Genomic DNA, 26,526 nt, shown 5'->3' with positions numbered 1-26,526 from the left:
GCTACAGCGAAGTTAACCTACAGATTAAGTGAATTCAGATTAATTCACTAACATTTTAATTTAAGACTGACAAAATGGCTTCTCTTACAAGAAGAAGAGTAACCAAATATCCTGCCAGTGTTATGCAAGAAGGCTTCAAAACAAGAGTGGATAGGGGCTAACTTGCTACTGAACGTTTAACAAAGTATCAGTGAAGGTGTGTGTATATATTTGTGTGAATTTTAACTTCGTTGAGTCCAACATTGGTATTATTATGCATCTAAACTTCAGGTTCTCAGAGTTATTGTAAACAAAACTCATCCAAGCACACTCAGGAGCAGGATTTGAAACCTCACAGTTTATATATGCGGACCAGACTTTGACAATTTGGCCGAGCACCAATATAACATCTGACCTCACAGACCATGCATTTGGAAAAAAAAAGAGCCGACAAAGAAAACCGCAGGCTTTAAATTCCAGCCTTCGCAGCAGGAACGGTGCTACATTATTTTATTGATGGACTAAAATTAACACACAGTCACGCCAACCGCGCCGAGTCGCCTCCGTCCAATCATATAGCGGACTTTAAGCAGACCAGAGGGTCCATTTTCAGAAGCCCAAAGTAGAAGTGAGTTTATGATCTCCGAGACGTTTTATAGACCCAAACGACACCGACACCAGCAGCAGCAGGCCCCCTGCGGATCCCGGCGAAGCGCTAAACAGCTGAGATCAGGGGCGTTTGTTAACACGCTTACATTTTACGCAGCCAAAGAGTCCAAACACCAGAAACCAATAACCCAGCGAGGGGTCTAGTAAAAATAATAAACAGCTCATTGTTGTTAAATTGTCTAAAGTAAATGCAAGGAAAGTGAATGTATATAAAATCCCATATTTGTCTTTAATTTGTAATAATTACTTTAGTGTAAAAACACTTGACTCAAAAATTGCTGTACAGGTTGGTATAATGTTTCTGAAAGTTATGTTTGACAACTTTTTGAACTAATTTGTTAAAAGTAAACTGGAAATCAAATAAGGAATTCTGGCAAAAAAAATATTTAATTAGCTAAATGTTAAATAGTTAACTTAAATAAAAATCATCTTACATTGCTCAAAATTTATATTTCTTAATGGACCTTATATGGATGAGGACAAACATCAAAACTGTTCATCACATTGGCGACACTATAATTTTTCATGTCCTATATGAATAAAGCCGTAAAGCATTTTCCCCAAAAGGAAGCGTCAACAAACATATTGATGACAGATCCTGTTAACTGTGCTAATATTTTTACTTAGGTTCACAGTTTGGTGGACTCGGTTTGATTGGGGACCAGATCGGGACATTTGTTACATTTTCAGCAGGTGAGGTTATTTCACACTGCAAATGAACCAAACAATTTGGAAAACCTGTCCCCCTCCTCACCTGTGGTGGCGCTGCACCAAGAACCACTGAAGGAAACGACACAAAATCCTCTGAAGAAAAGATAAACCCAACTTTCTTCTTTACAAAATGTAAACAAATATGTTTACAGCTGAATGGTTTATCTTTTGCTTTTGTTAAAGACCATGAGCCATTTCTTCCACTAGCGCTAGACTCTCACGTTTGTTTTGGTTGTATTTACCCAGAATGCCCAGCGCTGTAATACTTCCTGCTTTTGGAGCCGTCTCCAGACTTCGCGCCAGACTTCTCTTGAGCCAAACCAAGACCTAAACTTGCAGGCGGTTAAGAGTTCACTTTTTTTTTTTGGTTCACGTCAGAGTGCGATTTCATATTCACACAAATTAACTGAACCTTTTGGTGGCTAGAGTTGGATTAAAGCGAACCAAACAGGGCTGATGTGAATGCACCCTAAATCATCTAATCCAAGCAACTGAATGTTAGATGCTCAGTACACTGCATCATCACTGCAATATCAGAGTGCACAATGTTAATGTTGCAACTAAATATTGGACTGTTGGACAGTTGTAATCCCATGTTTTTGTCAGAGCTATAAAATCCTTACCGCCTGGCATAGATTACACTACCTAAGATGCTAAAGGTGTTGGAAGCTGGGGACAATAAGAAAAATGTCATATTACCCTTGTGACAATTACCAATAAATTAGAAAAAGGAGCAATACATTGCAATAATATTTAATTAAAATGCAATTAAGTAAGTAGGGATCACTGAAATGTCTGCCCCAAGTTCCTTAATTTTGGGAGAATGGTGATTGGCCAATACTTACACGTGAAGCTGATCTTATCTACCTTGACACAGGTCTACAAATAAACCAGGTTTGACTGATGGACCGGCCCACTAGCTCATATCCGTCTGCAGTTAACAGCCACTTCACTGTTGCCAATTCAGTGATTTTATTGCTATATTTAGCAACATTTGAGACAAAAAACATCAGTATCAGTCAAAATCCGAATCTGCAGGTCAAGCTTTTTTTACAATCGCAAATCTGCCAGGAAACTGTAATCAATGCTCTCCTATTAGTAAGTATTCTCTAGGTGGCAGGGGCTCTGTTAGATTTTCTTAGTTTATTCCAGACATTTTACAGAAATGTGAGAGTTTCTAAGTGCTCAGATTGTTCACAAACACTAGCTGCTGTCGACCATTTCCTTGTTGGTGGAGCAAAACATTGTGACACACACACAGCTCTGAGTACCACAACACCCCAAATCAGCTTCTGGATGTGGATCTGTGTCTGCATGGGTCACAGTCTCATCTCTGTGTTGTGGAGAAACAGCCAGACGGAGGAGGACAGACCTTCTGATGGCTGACAGAGCCTTAAAACAGACAGATGGTTCTGGGAGCGATCTTCTGGGGAATAAAAATATAATCAGCTAGCGTTTCAGGCCTGCCACACAGATGGACCACCATGGAGTGCAAGAAAAGAGCCAGGCCTTTCACACGCCTCCCCCTCCTCTTCCCCGCGGCCATTAATCAGCACCTGCTAGACAACAAATTAACTCGCCGCTGCATAAAGCGGGACAGTTTTATGCCGCTCCGACGATTAGCATCTTGATTATGGTTTGGCATTATCTATTCATTACTGTGCTTAACATTCTGATATCAAAATAAAAATGCAACAGGGAGTTTACAGCCAAGGATCACCCTTTAAATCAACATCCAGAGCGCTGTAGGTCCGCGACGGCTCAGAAATGGCGGGGAAAGTTTGAAATGTTTATATTTCTTACCATATCGACGAGCTGCTGCCAGAGTTCTGACAGAACTCCAGTCCTGGACCAGTTCACAGAGTTAGAGTGAATTTATTGGTTTTCTTGAACCTTTTCCGACCAATGCTCTGTGATCGTCACTGTGAAATAAAGGCAAATAGAGCCGGAAAATACCTGTGGTTGTACTGGTAGAGCTCTGAGGTGTGTCGCCGTCATTTCCGGTCCATACCCGTTTTGACCGGGAAACTACCGTTTTTTACGGGTAAAAAACGGCGTATCAAAACACTCGTACGCCGTGCTCCCGTATTATATATCCACTATTAATCCCCCCTCCCCTCTTACGTTTGTCTCAGTTTTCTCAAATCCAAAACGTGGCAGGTATGCTGTGGACATGGATACAAACTTTGACACTGGTTTACCGTCAGTATCAAATATCCTGCACAGCTGTCAATCATGGTAAATATGGCTGCTTTGTTACTGCAATAAAATTAACTTCTGCTGATGTGTTTGAGTTTTGACAGTTTCTGTTTTCATGTGGTCATTGGACATTTCTTTACTCTTGTGTTTTCGCCTTTCTAATAAGCTTTGTTTAAAAGAGCCTCATGGGGGAAATGAAAGGTGGACTATGGCTGGAACTCATTGTCCTAATTAATCACACCTGGTTGTCATGTCACTCATACATCCTCCCACTAGTTTACCTGTCAGTTTGCTACAATACTCCTCTGTTCTTCACTTCCAGTTTCTGCCATACTGGTCTCTAGTTGTTTCCTGCAAATTATTTACCGTATAAATGATGCTGCCATTCTCCTGTTCGCTCTAAGGTCCAACTCCACTATCAATTGTGACATTCTTGCTTCTTTGCATCTAGTCAGCAAACCATGACGAGCCTTTTCAATTGGGCTCAAACAGGAAGTCAACTCGGACCAAGCCCATACTCCCCAGTGGCTCTCTCTAATCCTCTTCTGTAATAATGATACAGAATTTGTCAGATTTATTTATCATTTTCTTCAAAATCAAAAGTGAACTGAAATAAACTTATCATGAATACTGTAGCATTTTACCAGCAGACTAGTAATTGCTTTGGTTTGTTCACTAGTCGCTATGTCAACTGAGGCTCATAATGTTTTTTATGGGAACTGCTGTACAGGTTAATAATAAAATATTTGCATGAACTGCCACGACTCTGTTATGCAGTTATTTCAATATAATGAAAAATGCTTTTCTGTTAGCCCTAATATGTTATTGTCAGCTATTGCAGATAAGATATTTACAAGCTATAACCTCTTGAATCAACCATATCAGGCTTCCTAATGTTAATGTGATGGACATGGATAAGGAGTTTCCATTTATTTAAATATGCCATAGAATTTGGTTAATTTACATTTCAAAGGTATTAGAAAAGCAATAAAAATGTGTAAAGGAGTGAAATCAGAAGTGTGACAACAGCTGGCTGGTAAGACAGAGTGGTTAATATTTTTTACACATGTGGAACGAATGAGTTTTAGCTTTAGTTGAAGAGCAAGGTTTGATGCAGTGACAAGGTGCAAAGTTTTAAAAAATAGCAAACATTTTTATCCTACATTAATAACTTTGTTTACACAGCACATGCTTAGAAATAGCACAAAATAGTACCACAGTATAGTATCACTCCTGGTATCATGTAAAGTTCTTCTAAGAATAAAACACGAACAGTGCTCTTTATGCTAGCTTCAGCTAGCTCTTTATTTTAGGAGCTACTCTATGGTTTTTATCTACATTCTAGTTCTTGAGCGCCCCCTGAGGGTCGACTCTTTATTACACTTTCTTGAGAAAAATAAAAACTTACTCATCAGTTTAAAAATAATAGAAGGCAAAACGCGTCCTGCATCAATCAGAAAGGGCGCCACAATGCGGCACAGCTTCTGAACACTGAACCGTCGTGTTTAAACTCTGCTCTTAAAGGTTAGACCGACTCCTTGGCACCTCGCCGCGCCGCCGGCCAGGATGATTCGGAGGTCTGTGGTATTACAGCAGCGATCCTTGAGGCCGTCTCTGGAGGTCACAGGCTTTCAGAGAGGCTGCCAGTACAGGGTGATGTTACACGAGAAGGAAAGGAGCTCCGCTGGGACGCTTTGATTAAGCAGGATAATGGACCTAAATATCAAAACATAACGTCACTGCAAGGCCAGCGAAATGTGCGCCAGACGCTGGTTCTGAAGTTAAGGGATTATATGAAGGGAAACTGGAAAAGGCAAGTTAGGATTTTCAGCTATTTTAGGATTTTCCTCTATTAGTGAATAGCTACTAGAGGAGCATCTGGATAAATGAGAACATCTTTCAAAAGTTAATTTAGTTCATGTGCGACTCCTAAAATCACAGTGCCAATCTGGGCGACCAACTAGAAATACATACATTCCCCACTATTTATTGAAAATTAGTTATGTGTTGGTATTTTTAAGTACATTTATTTTACAACAATGTATTAAAAAGTATATTACTGCACATTTAGTGAATCATTTAATTACTTCATATTCATTTAATTTTGTCCCTGTTGACCTTAAAGAGATGTCAGAGGTCACGTCACTATGATCATGAAAATCATTTTGTGACCCCTCTACTACGACCCAAACAAGGGACTCAACCCCCACTGATTTAAATAAGTAAATAAATTTGCATTATACACTTATGAATGTTCATTTTAATGATTATTGCTCATAGGTAATCAAACCACAAAATTCTACTTTCAATTTTTAAATTTTCACTAAAAGCAAAAAAAAAAAAAAAAGCAAAAAAAAAAAAAAGGTGAAAATCAAGTTATGGCCTCAACATTTACGGTAAAATCTTATTTTAACTGCTGAAGTTATTTTACATTCACAGCACACATCTGGCTGCAGTGTGAAAAAAATAAACGGTTAAATCAAATTAGAGCTGAGAAACTGAATTTGGGATCACACTCAAAAATAAACCTCATTTAAAATATCACAGACAAATCTATATAAATTTAAAACTGAATTACTAAAATAAAGTCACTTTTCTTGTGCTAACATGCTTTTTAGAAAAAGAAAAAAACAAAAAACAAACTCAATTTCTTCCAAATTAAAAAAAAAATAATCTCAGCCACGTTTTGAGGAGGTCGGGTGTTAGCTGCAGCGCCACCTTGTGGACTTGGAGGAAAACAAACAAAACAATGAACTAAAAACCTTTAAAACCTTTTATTATTTTTATAAGATTTTTTTCAATAGCATAAAAAACAAAAAAACAAAACAAAAAAAAACATTTCAAAATCAGACTGGGAAACAAAAGCACAACTAATGAGAAGTTTATTTCCAAACAAAAATATGAAAACTTGGACTTAGTGCGGTATTCACAGGCTGCTTTACCCGAACCCTCCCGATGCTGAGACGGCAGCGGGAACCACCTGAGTGGTGGCTAATTTCAGACCAGTCGGGGAAATTAGACGAAGAGGAATATAAACTTTTATTCCACTGACCTAAAACAAGAAGTTACACAACACAGTAACAACCAGGGTAAGGTATAACAATCTAAACACTAACAATCATTGTTTCAAGAATACAAGCGGTATAAGTTACAGAAATTTAAAAAATATGAATGCATATGAACGCTGATGTTCCACAGCTGGCACCGAAAACAAGCTGAACCCCCCCTTCGCCCCGTCTTCTCACAAACCTTAAAAGCAACAATTTAACTCAAGTCGTATCAAAACAGATCCGTATGTACAAAAGGAGGAGCCGTTTTCTGTCTCTGCCTCATCCAACGTCAGTCTCAGTGTTTGAAAATGTATCACAGCAACACAAACTCAAAGAGCTCTGTGTGTAAAGAGCAACTAAAGTTTACGAAGTTGGAGGTCCGGTGTGAAATCTGGGTTCAGGGATCGGACAAACATAAACGGCCCTCACTCAGATTCCTTTTATTTGTCTCTCCTCGTCCTTGCATTTCAGGATTTGAATACATCTAAACTCCAAATGTGAGAAGCGAAAGATTCTCAAGAGTTTAATTTCCAACAGAAGTAAAAAGTAAAAACAGCAGTCTGCAGAGGTGGTGGATTATTTCTCTCTCTCTCTGTGTGTGTGTGTGTGTCTGTGTGTGTGTGTGTGTGGCCCTCGACGTTGGAGGCAGAGCGCGTTAACCATGGGTGGTGTCGTCCTCCACAAAGTCTTTGGCCTGCTCCGCTGTGATCACATCGATGTGACTCACCTTAAAACACAAAGACATGGAGACACTTCACAACCGATCAATGCCACTCTGACGAAGCACCGATAATTCAGGCTATGAAACATTAAAACACTGAAGAGTCTCTGGCAGAGCGGGTTGGTAAAGAACAGATGGAAAACCTTGTTTATAGGGGAAAGTTCTCCATTCCTGCTGAACTCGCTGAACTTTTGTGGTAAAATGATAAAAGTAGACAGGGTAAGATAGAAGCCTCTGATTGGATGAAAGCAGCTTTGTAGCTTTTGTTTCAGCTCAAGGTACAAGAAAATGTGTTTTCATATTATATATATGTGTGTGTGTGTGTGTGTTTAGCTTATGTAACCAACATGAAACTCAAGGGGGTCTTGAAATTACAGGTTTAATATGTTTAAGAGAATCAGAAACCAACCTCAAAGGAATAATTAAATGAAATAATTTGCTTAAAAGAAAATAACTGTCTTCCAGCAGACAGGAGCTCCTCACCTTGTTCCTGAATTTGACTCCGTAGAACTTGTCTGCCGACTCCAGTAGCTCCGGCCTGAAGGTGGTGGTGATGAACTGAGCATGGCCGGCCAGCTCCACGATCATGTCTGCAAAAAAATATAAAATGAGGCCCGATAGGCGTCTTTCCAGTTGTTTGATTTATAAGTATTACTTTATCTGTGCTGGACGCTGCACATAGAAAGAGTTAATATACAAACTCAGAGTTCCCACATATTTTCTAGATATCAGAAACTATTTTTAGGTGCTGAAAGTTGGTGGTTCTGATTAATTTGAATGTTTGTTTTCTTTACACGGCAATCCCATTGGTGTCACCTGTTTGTCATCTCTGCCTCTAAGAATTTACATCAGAGAAAACATTTCTTTTAATTGAAGTCAAAGCCTCACAAAGACTGGTCAGAGAATGAAACTGAGCTGTTAACTAAACTATACCGAATTAAAACTACACTAAACTATGAATAAAATACTTTGATAAACAACAAACATCCCCTGCATTTAATTTTTTTTTTTTTTTTAAGAAATATTGATAATTTACAACAGAGCGTTAGGGCCAGGCTAAGAAAATTTTTTCATACATCTTTATTCTCAAAATGCTATCATTCTGTTCCACTTAGTATGACCCGAATACTCTGGTAATAATCTACTGGGACCAAAAGGGTAAAAAAGAAAAGTAAAAATCTCAGTAATGCTGTCAGTTTTTTCTGTGCACAAATCACCAACTACCTACATAAAACTACATTTTATACATATATTTCCAGATAATAAATACAATATTTTCCCCATCCCTAATATGTTGACCACAGCAGATGGGAGGCGGCGGCCGCTCGTTTACCTGACACAGCCTTCCTGTGCTGGGCGTCGAGGGCCTGGTCGATCTCATCGAACAGGTAGAAAGGAGCCGGGTCGCACTTCTGGATGGCAAAAATCAGAGCCAGAGCCACCAGAGACTTTTGACCTCCAGACAGCTGCTGCATCTCCCTCATCTCCCCCTGCTTCCCCGTGAACGACACCTGCAAGGCAGACACACAAACACACCGATCTCACCTGATGCTTCCCATCTTGATGCACATTAATCTGTTTCTGTGGGCCCAGACAAAGAACCGGAGCGGCTGTGACGGCTTTCATACGGATCGGGATAAATTTAGCGTGAAGAGAGCCGCGCATTACTCACTGCATGACTAACTTCACCTTGGTTCTGCTCTGAGGGGACGGAGCCGTGATGAGGGATGGGTTTTTATTTCCCCAGCAGAACAAAAGAACCACACAGATGCACTCAGAAAACCTTTATACATTTATACAAAACCTTGATGGACAGATACATGTCACAGGGTTTCTGCAGGTTTCACTACCTTAAATTTAAGACTTCTAAAATTGAATTAAGAGTTCATTAAGAATTAAATTTAAGATCTGTATCGTGTCAGAAATGCACTAAAGAAACAACCATAAACCCACAAGTTTTTTTGCACAGAATAAATGTATTGTCATATGGTGATAAATTTGGCTTAAATCATGAGAGATGAAAAAAAAAAAAAAAAAACCTTTCAGGTAGTTAGCTTTTGTTTTTGCTAGCTAGCTAGTTTTTCTCCTTCCTCTCTTTCCACTGTAGGAACCAGAAGCATTGGTTACTGCTAACATAGCTGCTAATACTGCTGTGTATTAGCAGAGGAAAAGTTAGTTTCTTTTCATCCGCTTAGTAATATGCTTAAATTCAGCGGGTCGTCTCGTCTGATCTGAGGTCGAGGAGACGACCTCAGCTGCTAATATACCTTGCTAGCTAGCAAGGTATATTAGCAGCTAGTTAGCACTAATCTCAACCGCCTTGAGTTCCCACAGGGGGAAAAACAGAATATACAAGATTTAAATAGTCCTCCTACCACAAAATTTAAGACATGTGACTAAGACAAACGTACCTTTTTTGTAACTTAATTTAAGATTTTTAAGACCTCGGTTTTATATACATGAATTCAAGACTTTTTAAGACTTAATGAGAATACACGGACTCCCTGTGTCGACGTCTCCAGATGCTTTCTGTTCACAATCAGGAGGTTTTGGCTCAGATTACCATTACCAGGTACGTTTGGATGAAACGACGGCTCCTTACTCTGATGCCGACTCCTGTGAACTGGTCCACCGAGGGAACGCTGCTCTGGGATCCGGATCCCCTCTCGCTGTCTGCTCCCCCCTCTCCCTCGTCCTGGGACTGGCTGCCTTCGGCATCGCCCTTCTTCATCACCAGCGTGGCTTTGCCTCCTGGGACGAGTTTCTGGAAAACCTCGCTGAAGTTTTTCGACACCTGGAAGGAAAGCGTTGGGGCCGTTATCGTGCTTACTCGGGCGCCACGCGGTTTTCGTCCGCGACTTTGCGATCTGCTCGCACCTGCTTAAAGGTGAGCTGGATGGCCTCGTATTTGCGCAGCTCCAAGACGTTCATGAGCTCCATGATGGATTTGTAGCCACGGTCCAGCTCGTCCTGACGCTTGATTAGCTTCTCCTTCTGCTCGGAGAAGTTGACGAACTGATCCAGGGCCTTCTTGTTGACGTGGCTGTACTTCTTCAGCTCCGTGTTGCACTGCTCCAGCTTCCTGAACAGCTGTTGGAGCAGAAACAAAATAAAACGTTACATCATGTGTTTGTTAGCAGCTGCTGGCGGTGTGCTACGGTCCAGCATTGCGGGAGGTGGGGGGCGATGATTGATTTATTTAGGCTCTGCCTCATTTCACTTATCAATTTACATGGTGAAGAGGTGGGAAAATAAGCAACATAACCAAGTATGGTAATTATCTTTATGGTAATAATTTAGCTTCTGCAGGTTTCACCCAAATTTAAGACTTTTTAAGACCACTATGAATGAAATTTAAGACTTGTAATGCAACAAAAGAATGGGAAACTATTCATTTACTTTTAATTTTTTTTACTCTACTTGTAATTATAGCTGCATCTGTGGCTCTTCATTCTCTTTTGGTTTCATGCTCCTTCTCAGTTTTGTGCTTCTCACACTGCGTATTTGTTTTTACAGTTTGAACCCAAGTTGTTGTTGGTTTTTACACAGAAAGCAGCCAACATCTTATGGGTTAGCAACAGACGTTAGCCTTTGGCGAAGATGAACGTTGTCCAGCCAATCAGCGATAAATTTGCACTTAGTAGATGCAAAAAAGCTAGCTAGCTGGCAAGGGCGTATTAGTAACTAGTTAGCAGTAGCCTCAACATAACACGACTCAGACTTTTTCCCTGACAGAAAAGCAAATCGTTTAATACGAGATTAAATAGTCCTGCCACGACAACATTTAAGACATGCTGTATTTTATTTAAGGCCATATCCCATTTTTCATACAAATTTAAAAATATTTTAACGCTTGATTAATTTAAGAGTTTTTAAGGATGCACACACGTCCTGATGTAATTTCATTTACATCAAGAATACAGTGAAACACAAATTCAGCTCCATTAGATGGATAAGATTTCAGTTTCATTTTTCCACATGGGTATTCCAGGCTCTCCAGCAACACATTTATCCTTTAAAACCACTAAAGGCCAAAGCAACACGAGCAGCTTCACCTCCACTAGAACAATCAGCAGAACCGTCCTGCCTGCACCCTGCCTGCGGCTGCCAGAGGAGCAACATTAACTAGATGAAGTGTTTATGAGAACGTGTGAAGCTATTCTCGGCTTTGTTAAAGAGGAAGGGGGGGCTAAAGACACACACACACGCACACACACACACACACACACACACACACACACACAAACTCAGACACTTATGAAAGATGCAGCCAAGTCCACTCATCCCACAGCCTTTGCTCCCAAAGGCGACTGGCTGAGAGCAAAAATTAGACGGAGCACTTGAGTCTGAGTCACTGCAGCGTGGGCGGCTGGGAGGTGATGGCCCTCAACTTTATTCCTAAAGAAACACGGCTCTAGCTGCTGATTCCCTCGTCTGATTTGCGCCAAAAGTGTTTAACCCTCTTAAGACCATAATTGTAACTGGGCCGCCTGGTATTTTTCTGATTTTATGGCTGTAAAATTCTCAAAAAATGTGCAATGAGTCTGAATTTTTGCTCTTTTTTCCAGAACAACCTCAACTTTCAGTATTTGATATTTAACATTTCTGTCTATTAAAAATTGTGAATAAACAGTTTAAAGAGAAAAAACAAAAACAAAAATCGGAATTGAAATTTTCAGGTTTATTACTGAAAAAAAAAAAAAAAACACTTCCTGATGACAGGGGCAAACAATTTCAGATGAACAATTTCAACTTCCAACTGTATTACATAAATGCAGAGAAAACTGTGAAGCCTGGCCTCCAATTTACAAGTTTTCATGGCTGTTTTTTTATTAAATTATTTCACTTGGCTGATTTGTTGTTGTTTTTTTTCACAATTCATCTTTTGGCAGAAAAAAAGTGGTGATTTTTTCTTTTTTTTTTTCTTTTTGCCAAAATCACTTTAGGTAAAAATATTACTCAGGACATTATTTTTGGAAGACCACGATTTTATTTTCAGCACAATGAATAGTTATACACAAATTATGCAGGAATCAAGATGGAGCTAACAGTTAGCCAATAGCTGTGCAGCATTCATATGGCTAACGTTAGCTTGTACAAATATTTTTTACACAACCTGGTTCGCTGGTTATATGTCTCTCATGTTCACTGCCTTCAGATATCAGCCTTCTGGGACCCTTTATCAGCCTGGTGGATTTTTTTTTTTAGACATTTCCATAATTTTCTGCGTGATTTCAACTCGTCCTCTGCCGTTTTCTCCCTCTCTCGCTCCGCTACTCCGTCGAAACAATACGAAGCTCCGCAGGGAAATTACGTAACGAAAATATTTACTCTAATATCTGCTGCCACATGCATATGTGACACACCGTTGGAAAGCTTATCTTATGCACTTTCTAATACGTTTTGAATTTTTTGAATGCGACCAACCGTTCAGGAGTTACGATACAGAGTAGGTTGGGTGACAAATATGACTCAACGGAGAATCTTTCTTGTGATTGGTCAAGTTCATATCAAACTTTCCCGGGTGGCTACCGTAATGTATCATATATGCCCAGAAAGCGCAATGTCTCACCTTTTCTGCACTTTTGGAATTTTTTTTTGATATGTTGAACTGTTCAGAAATTACGGTAATGGGAATTACACAAGCTGAATCCCGTCGGCCACCAGCACCCCTCCTGACCCCACTGAGGGACAAGGGCGTTCAGAAAATGGATGGATGGATGAATCCCGTCGGCGCCGACAGCTTGGTCGTAAGAGGGTTAAAAGTGTTTTAGCCCACCCGCTTGATTACCGATAAATATGACAGTAAGAACAGGGCTGGCAGCTGCATCAAGGTTTAAAGGGTTTTGGTTTCAAATCAGCTAAAATGAATCTTCATCCTGTTACTACGGTTTAAAGCGCCAACATTACAAGTTAGTTCTGGCTAAATGTAAATGTATACTTTATGTCGGTCTAATATTTCAAGTCCCAGTAATGCCATTAAACCTTCATCTTTCTTGTAACCTTTAACAATGGTCAGGTTTTCAGGCTTTCTGTGGGTTTTTCAAAGTTTTTCTTTCCCACTCGTTTTCTGCCCAGTGCCAACTCTCAGCCAATCAGCTCTGCTGTGACTCACCCGGATAAAAACATCCTCCCAAATTCAAGTGACGCACCAGGGTTGTGTCACAGGTAACAGCTCAAAAAAAAAAAAAAAAGTTTTAAGTTGTTTCCTTTTGCTACCAGCAGCATTTTAATAAGAAAAGTTTCTGCTTCATTTTTTAAGCCCGGAAAGCTTTTTTTTCTACTGGAGGAAAAAAACAATTTCAGACAGAAATTGTGATTCAAACTTTAAAGAATATTTCTTTAGAGACAAAAAGTTGCACTTTAAAAAGAAATTCAAGATAACTAATTTGACAAAACACCAGAAGAAAGAAAAACTAAAAATCTGAGACAATAATTTGACTCTAAATAGCAGCTCATGATGCATTTTCTCACTTGAATCTGGAGATAAACAACAGCTCAGACAAACCCAGATTTAAAATTAAATTTTTTCTAACTTAGCAACATTAAGCGATCTCTATTGACCTGAATGGAAATGAATGTATTGCCACTTTAATTGTTAAACGTTGCGATTCTAAGTAACTAAAATAACAACTTAGTTTTTAAATATAGACACCAGAAAAACTCCATCAAGAGCGAATAAAGTTAGTGGGAAAGAAAGGAATGAACACAGTAAGTGTGTGTGCGTGTGTGTGTGTGTGTGTACCTGTTTGAGTGTGAGGGTCTGGTACTTCTCGAAGGCTTCCTGAGGCAGGGAGCCCAGTTCTCTGATCTTCTTCATGCACTCCTCCTTCTTCTTGAGCAGCATGCCCTGCCTGTTGGTCATCTTCTCCAGCTCCTTGGTGTCGTGGTTGATGGCATCGTTCTGCTCCTTCTCGATGTTCTTCCACCGCTCCATGCTCTTTATGTGCTCCTTGATCTCTGCTTCCGTCTTGTCAACGAGACCGTCCAGGTCTGGGAACGGGAAAGCGAGGCGTCGCTTTAGTCTGACGGTTAACTCTTCAGATAAATACTGGGAGAAGGATTTATAGCTCTTGAACATTTCCGGTTTATTTTGTTGCAACTTGACTGGACCTTTCCAACAAATTAACATAGTTTTATCTAAACTGTTTTTGACTCCATCCATCTATCAGCTCTGACCAGCTTTTCTGATCCAAATGAAAAACGATCTCTCTGGAAGATGCTTGACACAAAACGCCATGCATGTGGGCCAAAAGTTCAACTTTGGTCTCACCTGAAGAGGGCGCCAACCTCCACATGTCCCCTACATTGACTTCATTTGGACCAGCTGAACTGAAGCCACCCACAGAGAGACTGGCTATTAACTGGTTGACTTCCAGTGACTGCAGTGGGTATTGTCAAAAACCTCATAATCCAATTCAATTTCGATTGATTTTAAGAAGTAGCACACAAATAACTAATTGGATTATTTATTAATAAATGCATATATTACTTATTTTTTCCCTGCCCACATAAACAGTCAGGTATGCATGACTTTAACAGTGCATACATTATCATTTCTGGGCAGTAAAATATCTGAAAATACAACTTTGGCAAAATTACACTTTTACCAGTGGCCCCTCAGGAGGTGCGGCGGGCCGGATTTGGCCCGCGGGCCTGAGGTTTGACACGCGGTCTGTCACTAAACAGTCGTACAAAATTCATTCAAAGCTGAAGTGAATTTCAAGGGGTGTGAATACTTCTGTAAAGCTCTGTGGATAACCAAATAATCCAGCAGGAATTAGACCATTTGGGTCACTTTTTTTTTTTTTTTTTTAAGCTTTTTTGTATAAATATACATAAATAAAAAGACTATATATATAAAACTCTTGGAAAGTTAAAAACAAGCTAAGATAAAAACATAAATAAATTAATTTGTATCTTGTTTTCAGTTTTGGGTCTAAAAGTGATCATAATTATTTGTGTCTCCAAATCGACTAATTGTTTTGATGACTTTCTCTGTGGCTAAACGGCCCTGGATGTGTTTTTCTTTACAGAATCAAATTAACAAAATTAATTTGTTAATTAATTAAATTAATTTTGAAAGGAATTTCAAAAAGTTCCTTTTTTTTTCTTAAATCAGCTGGATACTAACCATAAAAATAACTTTTAAAAAGCTCCACAAAACACAGAGAGCCTACAAACTTTCACCTCAGACCTACCATCTGATCGAGCCAAAGTCTCTTTAACTCGCTTGTTGATGCCGTCGAGCTCAGACGTGGTCGCCGTGAGAACCGTGCCACCCTCCGTCTCACGCAGCTCATTCAGCTCCTATATCATGGTTACAATTTTAAAAAGTATTACTAGATTCCTCTGCTTTGGATTCCTGAGAATAATTAAAGAAATTCAATGAACAGATTTCCTTTCTTCTTTGTTTTTTTAAAGAGCACAGTCACCTGCTCGACTTGATCAAGACGTTTCCTCAGGTTCTCGTTGAGATACGTTTCCACTCGGGTCATGATTCCCTCCAGCTTGATCCTCTCGTTTAACAGCTGCCTGTTGTCCTGTGAGGAAACAAAGGAAATCATCCATTAGTCATTAACTGGACAATTCAGGACGAATAATGTCGACTAAACAAACATCACAGAAGCACTAAATCAAGTCCTGGTAGGAGCTACGATTAAAATAGTTCCTCTGTTCAAAACTGTGAGTTATATGACAGCGTGACGTCGTTTGTCCAACACGGCTATTCATCATTAAAAGAAGGGGTTACACAGAGAAGGTGGGGTTGCTATGCGATGATGAGAGGAGCTCAGCGAGATGGAAACAGACCACAGCTGCAGTCGTCTCGAGGACAATGGTGGAAAACGATACAATGGAGGCAGCAGATGTTTATTGTGAAGAGGCGCTCCTCATTTTCCCTTCAACAATTACATCTGAAACGCACCTTTTGATTCCAGAGTCGGAAGAGCGCTCAGGCAAAAATAACAACTACAAATTGGCCCGATAAGCACTGGGATTCAATTATCGTGTCATGTTTAAGATCTTAAAGTCATCTTTTTAAAATCGCTGCGATCAAACCAGAGTCTGAGGGTGAAACGTTGTCGGCTAACGAGGTTCACTTTGTTAGCTTTCCCAGACCCAAATGTCTTTATTCTAGCTAATATAAAGACTGTTAAAAACATTTTTATATCCAAGGAAATGAGAAAAGTGTTGCAGCTCAAAGTAGAGTTTTTTTTTTTTCAAAATTTCACATAATTGTGGGAGTGAAAAAAACAAAACACTTTTTGTACTTTTCAAGATTTTAAAATGTTACCTAATTTTCACAGTAATCCCACAAGCCAACATTAAATGTAGTTTTAAACAACTCCAGCCAATCACTGCACAAGGATTTTTCCGTGTCATTTTCAGCCGGCAGATAATTCAGAGGACGATTAGGAGCTTCTTGGCTGTTTTTCTCCTGACCTGCTGTAGCTGACGGATCTCGTCGTTGAGGTCGTCGACGCGTCTCTGGTCCTCCAGGCTGAGCTGGGAGAGGAGGTCGGTGCCGAGCTCGGCCTTCAGCGACTCCCTGGTCGACTCCATGGCGTGGAGGCTGGCCTCCAGGCTCTGCAGACTACGTTGCTGAAGAGAAAGAACAACAACAAATGAAAACTCCTGAAAGATGTTGATAAAAACTATTTGGTCACTTGTGCTAGATTCACCCAAGCGAATGCATGTGCACGAACCTTGAAAACCCAAATGCAACGCCTGAAAAATTATTTGAAAAAGTTTATGCCTTCGTCTTCTTGTGACAACGGCTGTGTGTGCTTGACAACTTAATTTTCTTGGACGGCGATAAGATCTTAAGCTTGTTTTGTCGCAACCACAGTAAAATGATCCTATTGTGAGAAAAAAAGAGCTCAAGCTGATTTCTAAAGCAATGACACTTTCATTTATTTGAAAATATAAAAATGTTTTTTTTTTTTTTTTTTTAAAAAGCCACTTTTAGACTCATTGAGAACAGTCTAAAAAAATGGGTTTTTCTACGCATTTATAGCTTTTCCAAACTTTTTCCAAACACAGAAAACGCTAAAAACGTCTCCAATCCTTTTAAGACTGTGTAGAAACCTGGAGAAATCAACTTAACGGTCTGGTCGGCGGTAAACACCAGTGGGAGAAGATGTCTGACCTTGGGCATGAAGGTCTTCTCAGACTGCTGCCTCTTCTCCTTCAGCATCTTCATCTCTGACAGGATGCTGTCCCTGGAGGCCTTGAACTTCCTCTGCTGCGTCTCGATCTGCTGCATCTGGTTCATCAGCTGGTCGATCTCGTTGTTGATACGTGGAGCGGCCATTAAGGATTCACACAACCACGTCCTGTTGCCTCATCGTGAACAACTACATGGTCATCACTGTGTTAAAGGACATATTTTTGTTTCTGTGCACTTTAGGAGTGTGTACAATACTTCTTCAAATAATAATCAGTGCAACATATACTAAAAACAATATAAAACTGATATTCAGTGAGAAAACAAAAATATGCTAAATGGCCATCCTTCACATAGTGGGAACGTTTTTATGTTTACATTTCTGCTTGGGCTGCACTAAAACCTTGGAAAGTCAGTTCCCTCCCTGGCCTGTGGTGGCGCTGCACCTAGAAGCACTGAAGGAAACGACACAAAAACCTATGAAGAAGACATGAGCGCAACGTCCTTCTTTGTAAAATATAAAAAATTAGTAGAGTCAGATTTTAGTTTAGATTTAGAAATAGCTAGCGAGAACCATTTCTCTCGCTAGAGTTAGGTGTACACGTCTGTTTTGGTTGTATTTATTACCCAAAATGCACTGTGCTATAGAGTCCACTTCCTGCTTCTGGAGCCGTCTAAAATCAGCTTTTCATTCACAAGATCTTGATAAAAGCCGAACAAACAGGGCTGGTGAAAACAGAATTGAAATCTAAGGGGAAATTGCTTATTTCTTGAAAAGCTACTCCATCCAAAGTGTTTAATATTAGTAAATACAAATATAACCATGAGTGATGTAAAATTTAAAAAAAAAAATAAAAAAAAATCTTGCTAACTATGTTTTAATGGAACAAGCTTTCCAGTGAGACTCCTGATCTGTTCAGCACCTCCAGTTTTTCTCGATTTTGCGATGGCAAAAATTCAAATAAAATCAACAAATTCGTGCATTTTTTTCCTGTGTTGATGCATAATTTTCAATCTATTTTACATTTTACGCAAAAACGGTCAAACTCTCACCCGCAGGTGGCGGTATTTCTTCCTTCAACTACACCGCTTCCTCATCGTTACTTGACGTCAGGTTACAGCCAAGTGATCAACCCGGAGTCACATCTACCGTCGTACATGAGGGCAAATATCCCAACATTTCTTGCAAATATTTCTAAAGAAGCACCACAAAATCTGGGACTGATTGCAGAAAAACAAAAAAAGGGGAAAATTGCAAAAGCAATTGTGAGAACCTGGAGATTGGTCAACAGGGAACAGAGTTTATTACAGCTTGGAGGCGTTTTGGTGCAACCCATCGGCAACGTGACCGGCCTCGGGGAGAAAGATGTTATCAGCTCTGATGCCGAGGCAGAAAACTAGAAAGAGCAGCTCCTCATCCTCATTATCCTAAATTAACAGGCAGGTTTATTGATCTTCTGGACCTCTACAGTTTAAAAACACTCAGGCCAATTAATCTGTCAATTAAAACTAAAATGAAAAGAAAAAGAGATTAAGCAACTAGAACAAGACTGGAAACATTTATGGTTTAGCTCATATGAGAGAATGTGAATGCCAATCAGGTTCCATTATCACGAGGTCAACATGACATGTAAAAGCACCGCGGAGCGTCAGGCTGTAATGGGACGTTAGAGGAATAAATGAAAACAGGAAAGGGAGCGAAGTGCATCAGCTCGTACTCCTCTACAGGGCAGCCAGGGAGAGCGGCTTTTAAGTGACTCATTGCAGGGATGAAAGACGAGATCCTGCTTCTCTTGCCTGCTCACACACAAATACACACACACATCTGAAAAGCTACAGTAGATTTTTCCCTCTGTTCGCATTCGCACGTCGGTGTGAGGCTTTAAACGCTGCATGTATTTTCAAATCTCAGCAGCGGAGAGAGTGACCATTACACCGCACACGCATGTTTCAAATCCCACCTGATCCTCTTGTTATGCCTTTCATGTGCTGTCGTGAAGTGAGTCACGGCTTTGGCAGACATGACCCAATATACACTAATCCTCATGACCCGCTGAAGCTCTCCTCCCGCTGGCTTCTCGGGCAGCTACACCCCCACAATGGATTTAGCCCACGTCCGTGTGGGATCGCCCCGAGTTCCCGGATTCCTACGACTGTTCCGGGGCTGAAACGATTAATCGGACGACTCGTGACTGAACTGTTGAAACAACAGCCAACTAATTTAGTAATCGATTAATCGTTAACTGGAGCATTCGGACTCAGACACACTCGGAGCAGTAATTAAACCAAAACTGTACAAAATATACGTCACCTTTGTCCTCGAAGGCGGGGCTCCTTTAACGCTTTTGGAAAAAAAAGAAAAAGTCTCTAAAACTTGTAAATGTGTCCAACCCAGAACTTCTCATGTGGCATTTTTTTATTTTGGTTCAAATGTGGTTAAAAAAAAGGAAAGAAAGAAATCTCCTATTAATCACCTTTTGCTATCCCATTATTAATCAGCTAATCTAATAATAATAATAATAATCACCAGATCAGTCGTACACCGTACTGATGCTAAGCTAAGCAGAAAGAGCCGAGCTTTTTACACTAGAAACATTTTTTAAGGTGCAAACAGATCCTTTGCAAGGCGAAATGTTTAGTTTCTCATTCTAAAAAGGAATATAATAAATAAGGAATTATTTATTTGTGTTTTTTTTATGTATTTCTAATATTGTACAAAAGGGGCTCAAAGGGTTTAAATAAAAAAAAAAACCTCTAACGTCCACACTTCTTCATCCAATAAATCGTCAGAATACAGGAAAATCAGTTCCTAAAACAATCGATAATTAGATCCATCCTCTCAACAGCTCAGATTCACATAACTGGATGTTGCAGCAGGTCAATAATCCAGCTCCAGAACCGCTAAGCTCGGCCCATGTGAAGGTTTAGCTCAAAAATCGAGTTTGTGTCAGAAAACCAATTTCAATTCAACCAACACCTCTACACCTGAGGCCGTGCGCATAATTTTGACCCCATGTGGATTAGAGAAAAACAAAAACAAAAAAAAAATTAAAATATGTTGCTAAAAGAAAGACTCAAACAAATCGTTAAAAGCCCAAAGCTAATGACATTCCTGGCCACAACAGGCTCTTCAAACCGACACTGTAAAGACTTCCTGTGTGTTTTCTTAGCAAAGTAGATTGAAACAAAAGAATAGAAGAAGTTTCCAGTTTTCGAAACAAAAGTGCAGCAGTGGAATGTGCATCTTTCCAGCAGCTCTGTTCTTCTGTCACTTCAGAGGAAATTAGTTAGAGATGTTACACTGTGGGAAAGACGAGGCAATCTGAGCTTACGATGTGTTTTTAGCACTTAATCTCGAGCAGGAACGCATGTGCAGAAAGTATATCGTACCCATTTTTATAGATTCTCCAATAAACATAAAAGAAACATGCTTTCTATTTATTTCATGCAGAAAAATAAGAAAATTATGAATCGGCTGAATAAGGTTTTGTCTGGCCTTCAGCCTTACAGAAAGCAGATGATTCTTTTCTTAGAGAACTGTTCCTGGAACTGGCAGATACGTTAAACAAACGATAGATCTACGATTTTAAATGTCAGACAGCTTTTCCTCTCAGTTTGGTTTTAGTCATAGGTACATTTAAAAACACAAACACTGCGGCTGTTCCCACTGACTCCCTTCCTTTTTGTGAAAACTCCAGCATGAGTCACTTCACTATAATCAATACATCTGTGTGTGGGGGATATTATCTGTTTGCTCAAGTGATCATTTTGCATAAACTCGGTGACTCATTTTCCACCCGGTCCTTGGCCAACAGTTTCAGTAACCCTGTAAAAATGTCCAAGTAAAGTTATTCGTGCAAAACGTTTTGTGTTAAACTTTCTTTTCTGTTTCGCATCTAGCTCAGGAAAAAACAAAACAACAAAAAAGCCTCGTTAAATCTCCGTGGTGGAGTCACTCGGGATGTTTTAATGAGAAGGATATGTTCGATGTTCCTCCGCAGGTTCTCGTTGAGCTTGGCCTCCAGCTCGGCCAGCTCCTCCTCGGCCTTCCTCATGTCCTTCTGCAGCTCCAGGCGAGACTTCCTGGTGTCGTAGTAACCTCCCGTCAGCGCTCCTCTGTGGCTCACCTGGTCTCCTATTTTTAAAAAAACACGACAGGTTAAGCATAAAGCGTGGCTCGCACAATTTTAAGCTTTCAGCATTATGAGACGTCGCAGCAAAGGTTGGCCTACCCTCTAGAGTTATACAGTCCATGGTGAAAGCTCGGGCCAGCTGGGTGGAAACCTCCATGCTGCGACAAATCAGCGTCTTCCCAAACACGTGCTTAAAGGCCTTGTCAAAGTTTGGACTGTAGCGCAGCTTGCTGATCATAGGGATGGCGTCCTGAAGACAGAGAGGCAGGAACATGAACACCTCATATTCTGAACAAAGATGTCGGAGTACAGAGAAAACCTGAAGGGCTGCTGACGCTTTAGCAGAAACTGTGTTGAAGCTGGAATATGTAACTTTCTTTTGGAACATATTTTTTTAAAACTGTCACTATTTCCTGACGGTATAAGATGAGACAGACAATCAGGGAAACAAGTAAAAATGAAGCTTTTCTGCTTTCTCCCTGTGGTCCTAGTGCCATCTGCAGAAACAACCAATCAGAGCCAGGAGGAGGGTCTTGTCAATCATACACGTGTACACGCTGCTCTTACACTCCTGCTTGCTCTTTGCTAAGCTACAGAGTTCCCAGCAACTTAGCCTGCCGAGAATGCTCAGGCTAGTTAGCATAGCCACCAACGACAGCAGACACAGTTTTCCTGTAACCATAAGTTGATTCTCAACCATTAGCACATTGAGCAGCATGTACACAAGGTTGATTGACAGCACTAAGTTCTTCGTAGATTTTGTAGCGCCGTGTGATTTTTTTTGTCTTATTATTCATGTCATATTATCTTGTCACACTTTTACTGAATATATAATAAAAAAATAAAAATAAAATAAAATAAAATAAAAGTAAAGATACTGCAGCTTTAACAGATGGAGAAAAACTCTTACATTGGTTTCTGGGTAGGCCGTGTCTCTGACGTCCAGCTTGCTGAGTGGAAGGAACGTCACTTCTCCGGGTAAGTTCATTTTGTTAAACTCCATGAGGATTTTTGTGCTCACTTCGTCCGTTTCCACAATGTGGTAAAACAGTCTGGAAGATACGAGTTGACTGTTTTACTAAAAGGCCTGACTAAATCATCTCTATCAGTCAATAAACAAAGATCAAATGCATAAAAGAAGCCATTTCAAAATGATCCAAAAAGATTCAGATGACACTTCTTGTTCTAATGACATGTTGGAAACAGAGGACGAAATAAATGCAAATTTATTTGAGTGTATACTTTATTTAACGTTTCAAAACATTTCCTACCGTTTACAAAATTAGTAAAAAGATTAGAAATGCGACAGAACATGCTACATTTCTGAAAAATGTAATAGTTCTATGTAGTCATCAATGTTTCCTTCATTATCAAAAAACTGAAATCGGAGCAGTCAAAGCATGAGGTGGCTAATCCTGGGATCATCCACCTCAGCAAGTTACAAGAAATATTTACCTCTTTGTTTCCTCCAAGCTCTAACAGAACATGATTGTTATCTAGAGCAGGCCACAGGAGGTTTACATGCAATCAACAACTCATTTGATTTTTATACACTTTGCTTAAAAGGTAAGGAGAGTTTGTGTTTGGCGGATTATCGCTTCGTTGTGAAAATGATGCTTGGCAACACATCCTGTACCCGGGAAAAGCCGATTATATCCTTTCAAACGGCGCCGTGTTTTTCAAGGCAACAAGGCGCAAACTCCGCTCTGCTGCTCAACACATAAAAGCTCGTCTTCTCACACATATGGCGACATTTAAATGGACATAAACAGTTGTTCCAACGGGAAAAATTACTCCCAAGGGGCACCGTTAAAAAGAAGTGATCAAACACTAAATTTATTACTTGTTATGTTTGGAACAGACGATCGCAGCAAAGAGACGCTAAACGTCAAGCTCTTCCTTTTGATTTATTCTGTGAATGAAGAAGGCTGCCCTTCTGCAGCATGCCAGCTGTTTATAAGGGTTTAGCTTCGTCGCACAGCGTGTTAACTGGGAGTATGTAGGGAAACACACCAGAAAACACAAACTCTGCTTCAGTACTCCATTTGCTGTTGATTTTATTGACGTTATGTGAGCTAGTTAAAGGTAATTTTCACATTAACCAGCTTGTTAACGCCCCTCCTTGTTAACACTATGACGAATCCTTTACATCAAAGGTACTCAAACTGAGGCCCCTTCGCTCAATTTAAAAACAGATTAGATAGATTAGGACAAAACTACAACTTTTAAATTAAAATCTACTTACAAAAATACTCGATGCAACACAAAGGGATCATCTTTTCCCAGCTTTCTGGTTTCTTCCTGTTATTACAGCAACGAGAACCACGTCTACTCATTGACTCCATCTTTTAAGCAGCCAAATCTGCTTTCTGCTGCTGCATTAGCAGCAAGTACGCCAAAAGTGTTTTCAAACGAAAACGGACCTACTTGAGAAATTACAAAATATCTTTAAATTTTCTCAAAGTCAAGCCCAAAGTAATGAGCAAAATTGAACACCTTTCAATTAACAAGGACAGTGTGCAAAAACAAAAACAAAAACCATTTGAATTTCTGAATCTACAAACCTGTTCCCACAAAAAAAAGAATCTGATTACTTTATTTGTTTGATTGAAATAGTCTGTGCTTAGTTTACTATTGAGTAGATTAAAAAAAAAAAAAAAAAAAAAAAAAAGAAAAGTATTCACTTTTGGTTATTTTAGTTTTTAAAAATTATATTATTTAACCCAGGAGAACTATTGAGCTGATTTTTGGCCTACGTGACGAAAAGTTTCCAAACCTTTGCTTGAGATGAATATGCAAAGATTTCAGGCTGGGCATTTTGTAAGAGAGAAGAAAAAAAGAAGCATTTCTCACCGTGTCCCTGCTGTCACTTCCACACAGGTGTAAAAAGCTGGCTCGCACTCAAAATTATTCATGACAATGCCATGGTAACCATTGATGACATGCTGGTTAATCCCCTTCCTCCTAAAATGCTCCAAAACTTTGTTTATGCTGTCGATACCGTTCAGAATGGCCTGCGGGAGGAAGAGGAGCAAAGATTAAAGACGTATGAAAGGTTTCCAAGCAAAAAAAAAAAAAAAGGTGGACACAGCAAATAAATTCAACGTCGATAAACACAGAAAGTACTTCGCAGTAATTGTTTTCGTGCATCTGGCACCAGAAACGCCTGCAACGTGGAGTGAAGCCGTGACGAAAACAGATAAAGAAAATGTCAATTTCAATATAGAGGGAAACAAAAACCGCTAATCTAAACCGCTAGAGAGAAGGGGGGCAGATGAGGGCGAGTCCATCAAACGCAGGAAACAGAATGAATCAGCTGGGACAAAAACGAGAAAATAAATAAATGTATGACATTTGTCTGCGACGCTGCAAGCGGCCTCCTTTCATCTTGGCTGATATTATTCAGAGGTGATATTTGATTGATGCGTGTGCCCAGAAGGAGCGGCTGGATGAGGCAGAGACGAGTGAGTCACATGTAAATTGAGCGAGCCGTCATAAGGTGCGAGCGTTGAGGCAGATGAATGATTTCGCCTGACATACCTATCCTGACAAGCGGGCTGAGTCACAAAGTGAATTCTTGGCGGCGTTCAGCTGAAACCATCGACACTCGCCAATTTCTTACTCTTGTCGAGTAAGTGGATATGTGGACAGATTACTCGAGTAGGTTTGCAGCGCGACAAGTTTCGGAAAACGGCTAAACGTGCGAATGCAAGTGGCCTGGTAGAGAACGAGTTTCTCTCCTCCTCGTCTGCAGGCTGTGCTGGTCGTCCTGCTTTTCTGTTACGCAAGTCAGCGATAGCAAAGTCCCGCAGAGAGACACAGACCTTGCCTGTAGCCGCTCGGAGGAGCTGCTGCTTCTTCTCCAGGTCCTCTCGCTTGGCTGCCAGGGCCTGTTGCTCTGCGTTCTCCTCCCGCCACAGGTAGCTGGACGGACACACACAGTCGCACACTGTTAACGCTTATGTCGCTAGAGAGATCGGGGCCCGGCTGCGGCAGCGAGGCTCGAGAGGCGAGGCGCTCAGCGAGAATTGAAAAAAAGAAAAAAACATGATGAACGTGTGTTCACTGTGGCAGGTCTGCACTGAGAAATGTGTTGGAATCCCACAGTTTATTTCTCTAGATATATGAAACTAGAGCTGCAACCTGAGACATTATTTTACTGATCAATCATTCAGATGATTGATCAGATAAAAATAAAAAATAGGGACATTCTGCAGATTTTATTTTATCACTTAAGCCTTTATGAATATTTTTTCTATTTATGTTTATAACATTAAAAGGTGAAAATAAAATAAAAAACATGTAAAAAAAAAAAAAAAACTTTCTTCCCCTAAAATGAAATAACACAACATTCCTTTAGTGAACGTTAGATCATGTGTAGCATAGGATGCATCTGCAACAAAAAATATTTCTAACATCAAAATATGAAAAGTTCAGCTCTTTCTGCTTGACTAATCAGTTTATGACTGATGTGGTGATTAATGTTGGGTTTACCGATTAATAATTGGACAACCAAAGGTGCTTATAAGGACACCTTTGTTTTTTATTTTAACAAAATTTGAACTGGGTGAAACCAAAATACTTCTTGAGGAATTCAAGGTGGAACATAGTTCAAGATTTATTTTTTATCATCTTAGATGCAGAATGTATGCGTCTTCTGTACAGTTTTGGCTTAATTACTGCTCTAAAAAATGTTTTTCTTTCAGCAAATTGCCTTTTTTTTGTAGTCTGTAAGCTCTGGTTAATGATTAATCGATTACTAAATTATTTAACATTATTTCAGCAATTGATTAATTGCTATGAATCGTTTCAGCCCTATATGAAACAAAATGATGTTTCAAACATAGTTTACTTTAAAACTAAAAATCTTCCATTCAGCATGCGACATTTCTTCAT

General features: G+C 39.8%; 2 protein-coding genes across 3 annotated transcripts in view; both read right to left on the bottom strand.

The window, feature by feature from the left end:
- The window catches only part of rbm20 (RNA binding motif protein 20), a 58,203-nt gene extending 54,915 nt beyond the window's left edge, over window positions 1–3,288 (bottom strand). Inside the window, exon 1 of the mRNA XM_007567625.2 lies at window positions 3,163–3,288. The gene's annotated coding sequence lies outside the window, so the exon portion shown is untranslated. The remainder of the gene's footprint in view (window positions 1–3,162) is intronic.
- A 3,135-nt stretch (window positions 3,289–6,423) lies between these two features.
- The window catches only part of smc3 (structural maintenance of chromosomes 3), a 28,722-nt gene continuing 8,619 nt past the window's right edge, over window positions 6,424–26,526 (bottom strand). The window contains exons 15-30 of one of the 2 annotated variants that reach the window (XM_016679443.1): window positions 25,455–25,554; window positions 24,484–24,644; window positions 22,541–22,682; window positions 21,730–21,880; window positions 21,480–21,632; window positions 17,480–17,631; window positions 16,774–16,932; window positions 15,765–15,872; window positions 15,531–15,639; window positions 14,075–14,322; window positions 10,207–10,419; window positions 9,932–10,123; window positions 8,663–8,840; window positions 7,813–7,919; window positions 7,225–7,335; window positions 6,424–7,192 (exon numbers count right to left, since the gene is read on the bottom strand). In XM_016679443.1, the coding sequence (XP_016534929.1) occupies window positions 7,264–7,335; window positions 7,813–7,919; window positions 8,663–8,840; window positions 9,932–10,123; window positions 10,207–10,419; window positions 14,075–14,322; window positions 15,531–15,639; window positions 15,765–15,872; window positions 16,774–16,932; window positions 17,480–17,631; window positions 21,480–21,632; window positions 21,730–21,880; window positions 22,541–22,682; window positions 24,484–24,644; window positions 25,455–25,554 (2,245 nt within the window). In that variant the 3' untranslated portion in view covers window positions 6,424–7,192; window positions 7,225–7,263. Of the gene's footprint in view, window positions 7,336–7,812; window positions 7,920–8,662; window positions 8,841–9,931; window positions 10,124–10,206; window positions 10,420–14,074; window positions 14,323–15,530; window positions 15,640–15,764; window positions 15,873–16,773; window positions 16,933–17,479; window positions 17,632–21,479; window positions 21,633–21,729; window positions 21,881–22,540; window positions 22,683–24,483; window positions 24,645–25,454; window positions 25,555–26,526 lie in introns of both variants that reach the window. The other variant, XM_007567624.2, reaches the window with a different exon arrangement.

Source organism: Poecilia formosa, unplaced genomic scaffold, assembly GCF_000485575.1.
Source record: "Poecilia formosa unplaced genomic scaffold, Poecilia_formosa-5.1.2 Scaffold211, whole genome shotgun sequence".
In the NCBI taxonomy this organism is placed as follows: Eukaryota; Metazoa; Chordata; class Actinopteri; order Cyprinodontiformes; family Poeciliidae; genus Poecilia; species Poecilia formosa.
The sequence above is the reverse complement of the archived record's forward strand: the minus strand, read 5'-3'. Positions and strand labels throughout refer to the sequence as shown.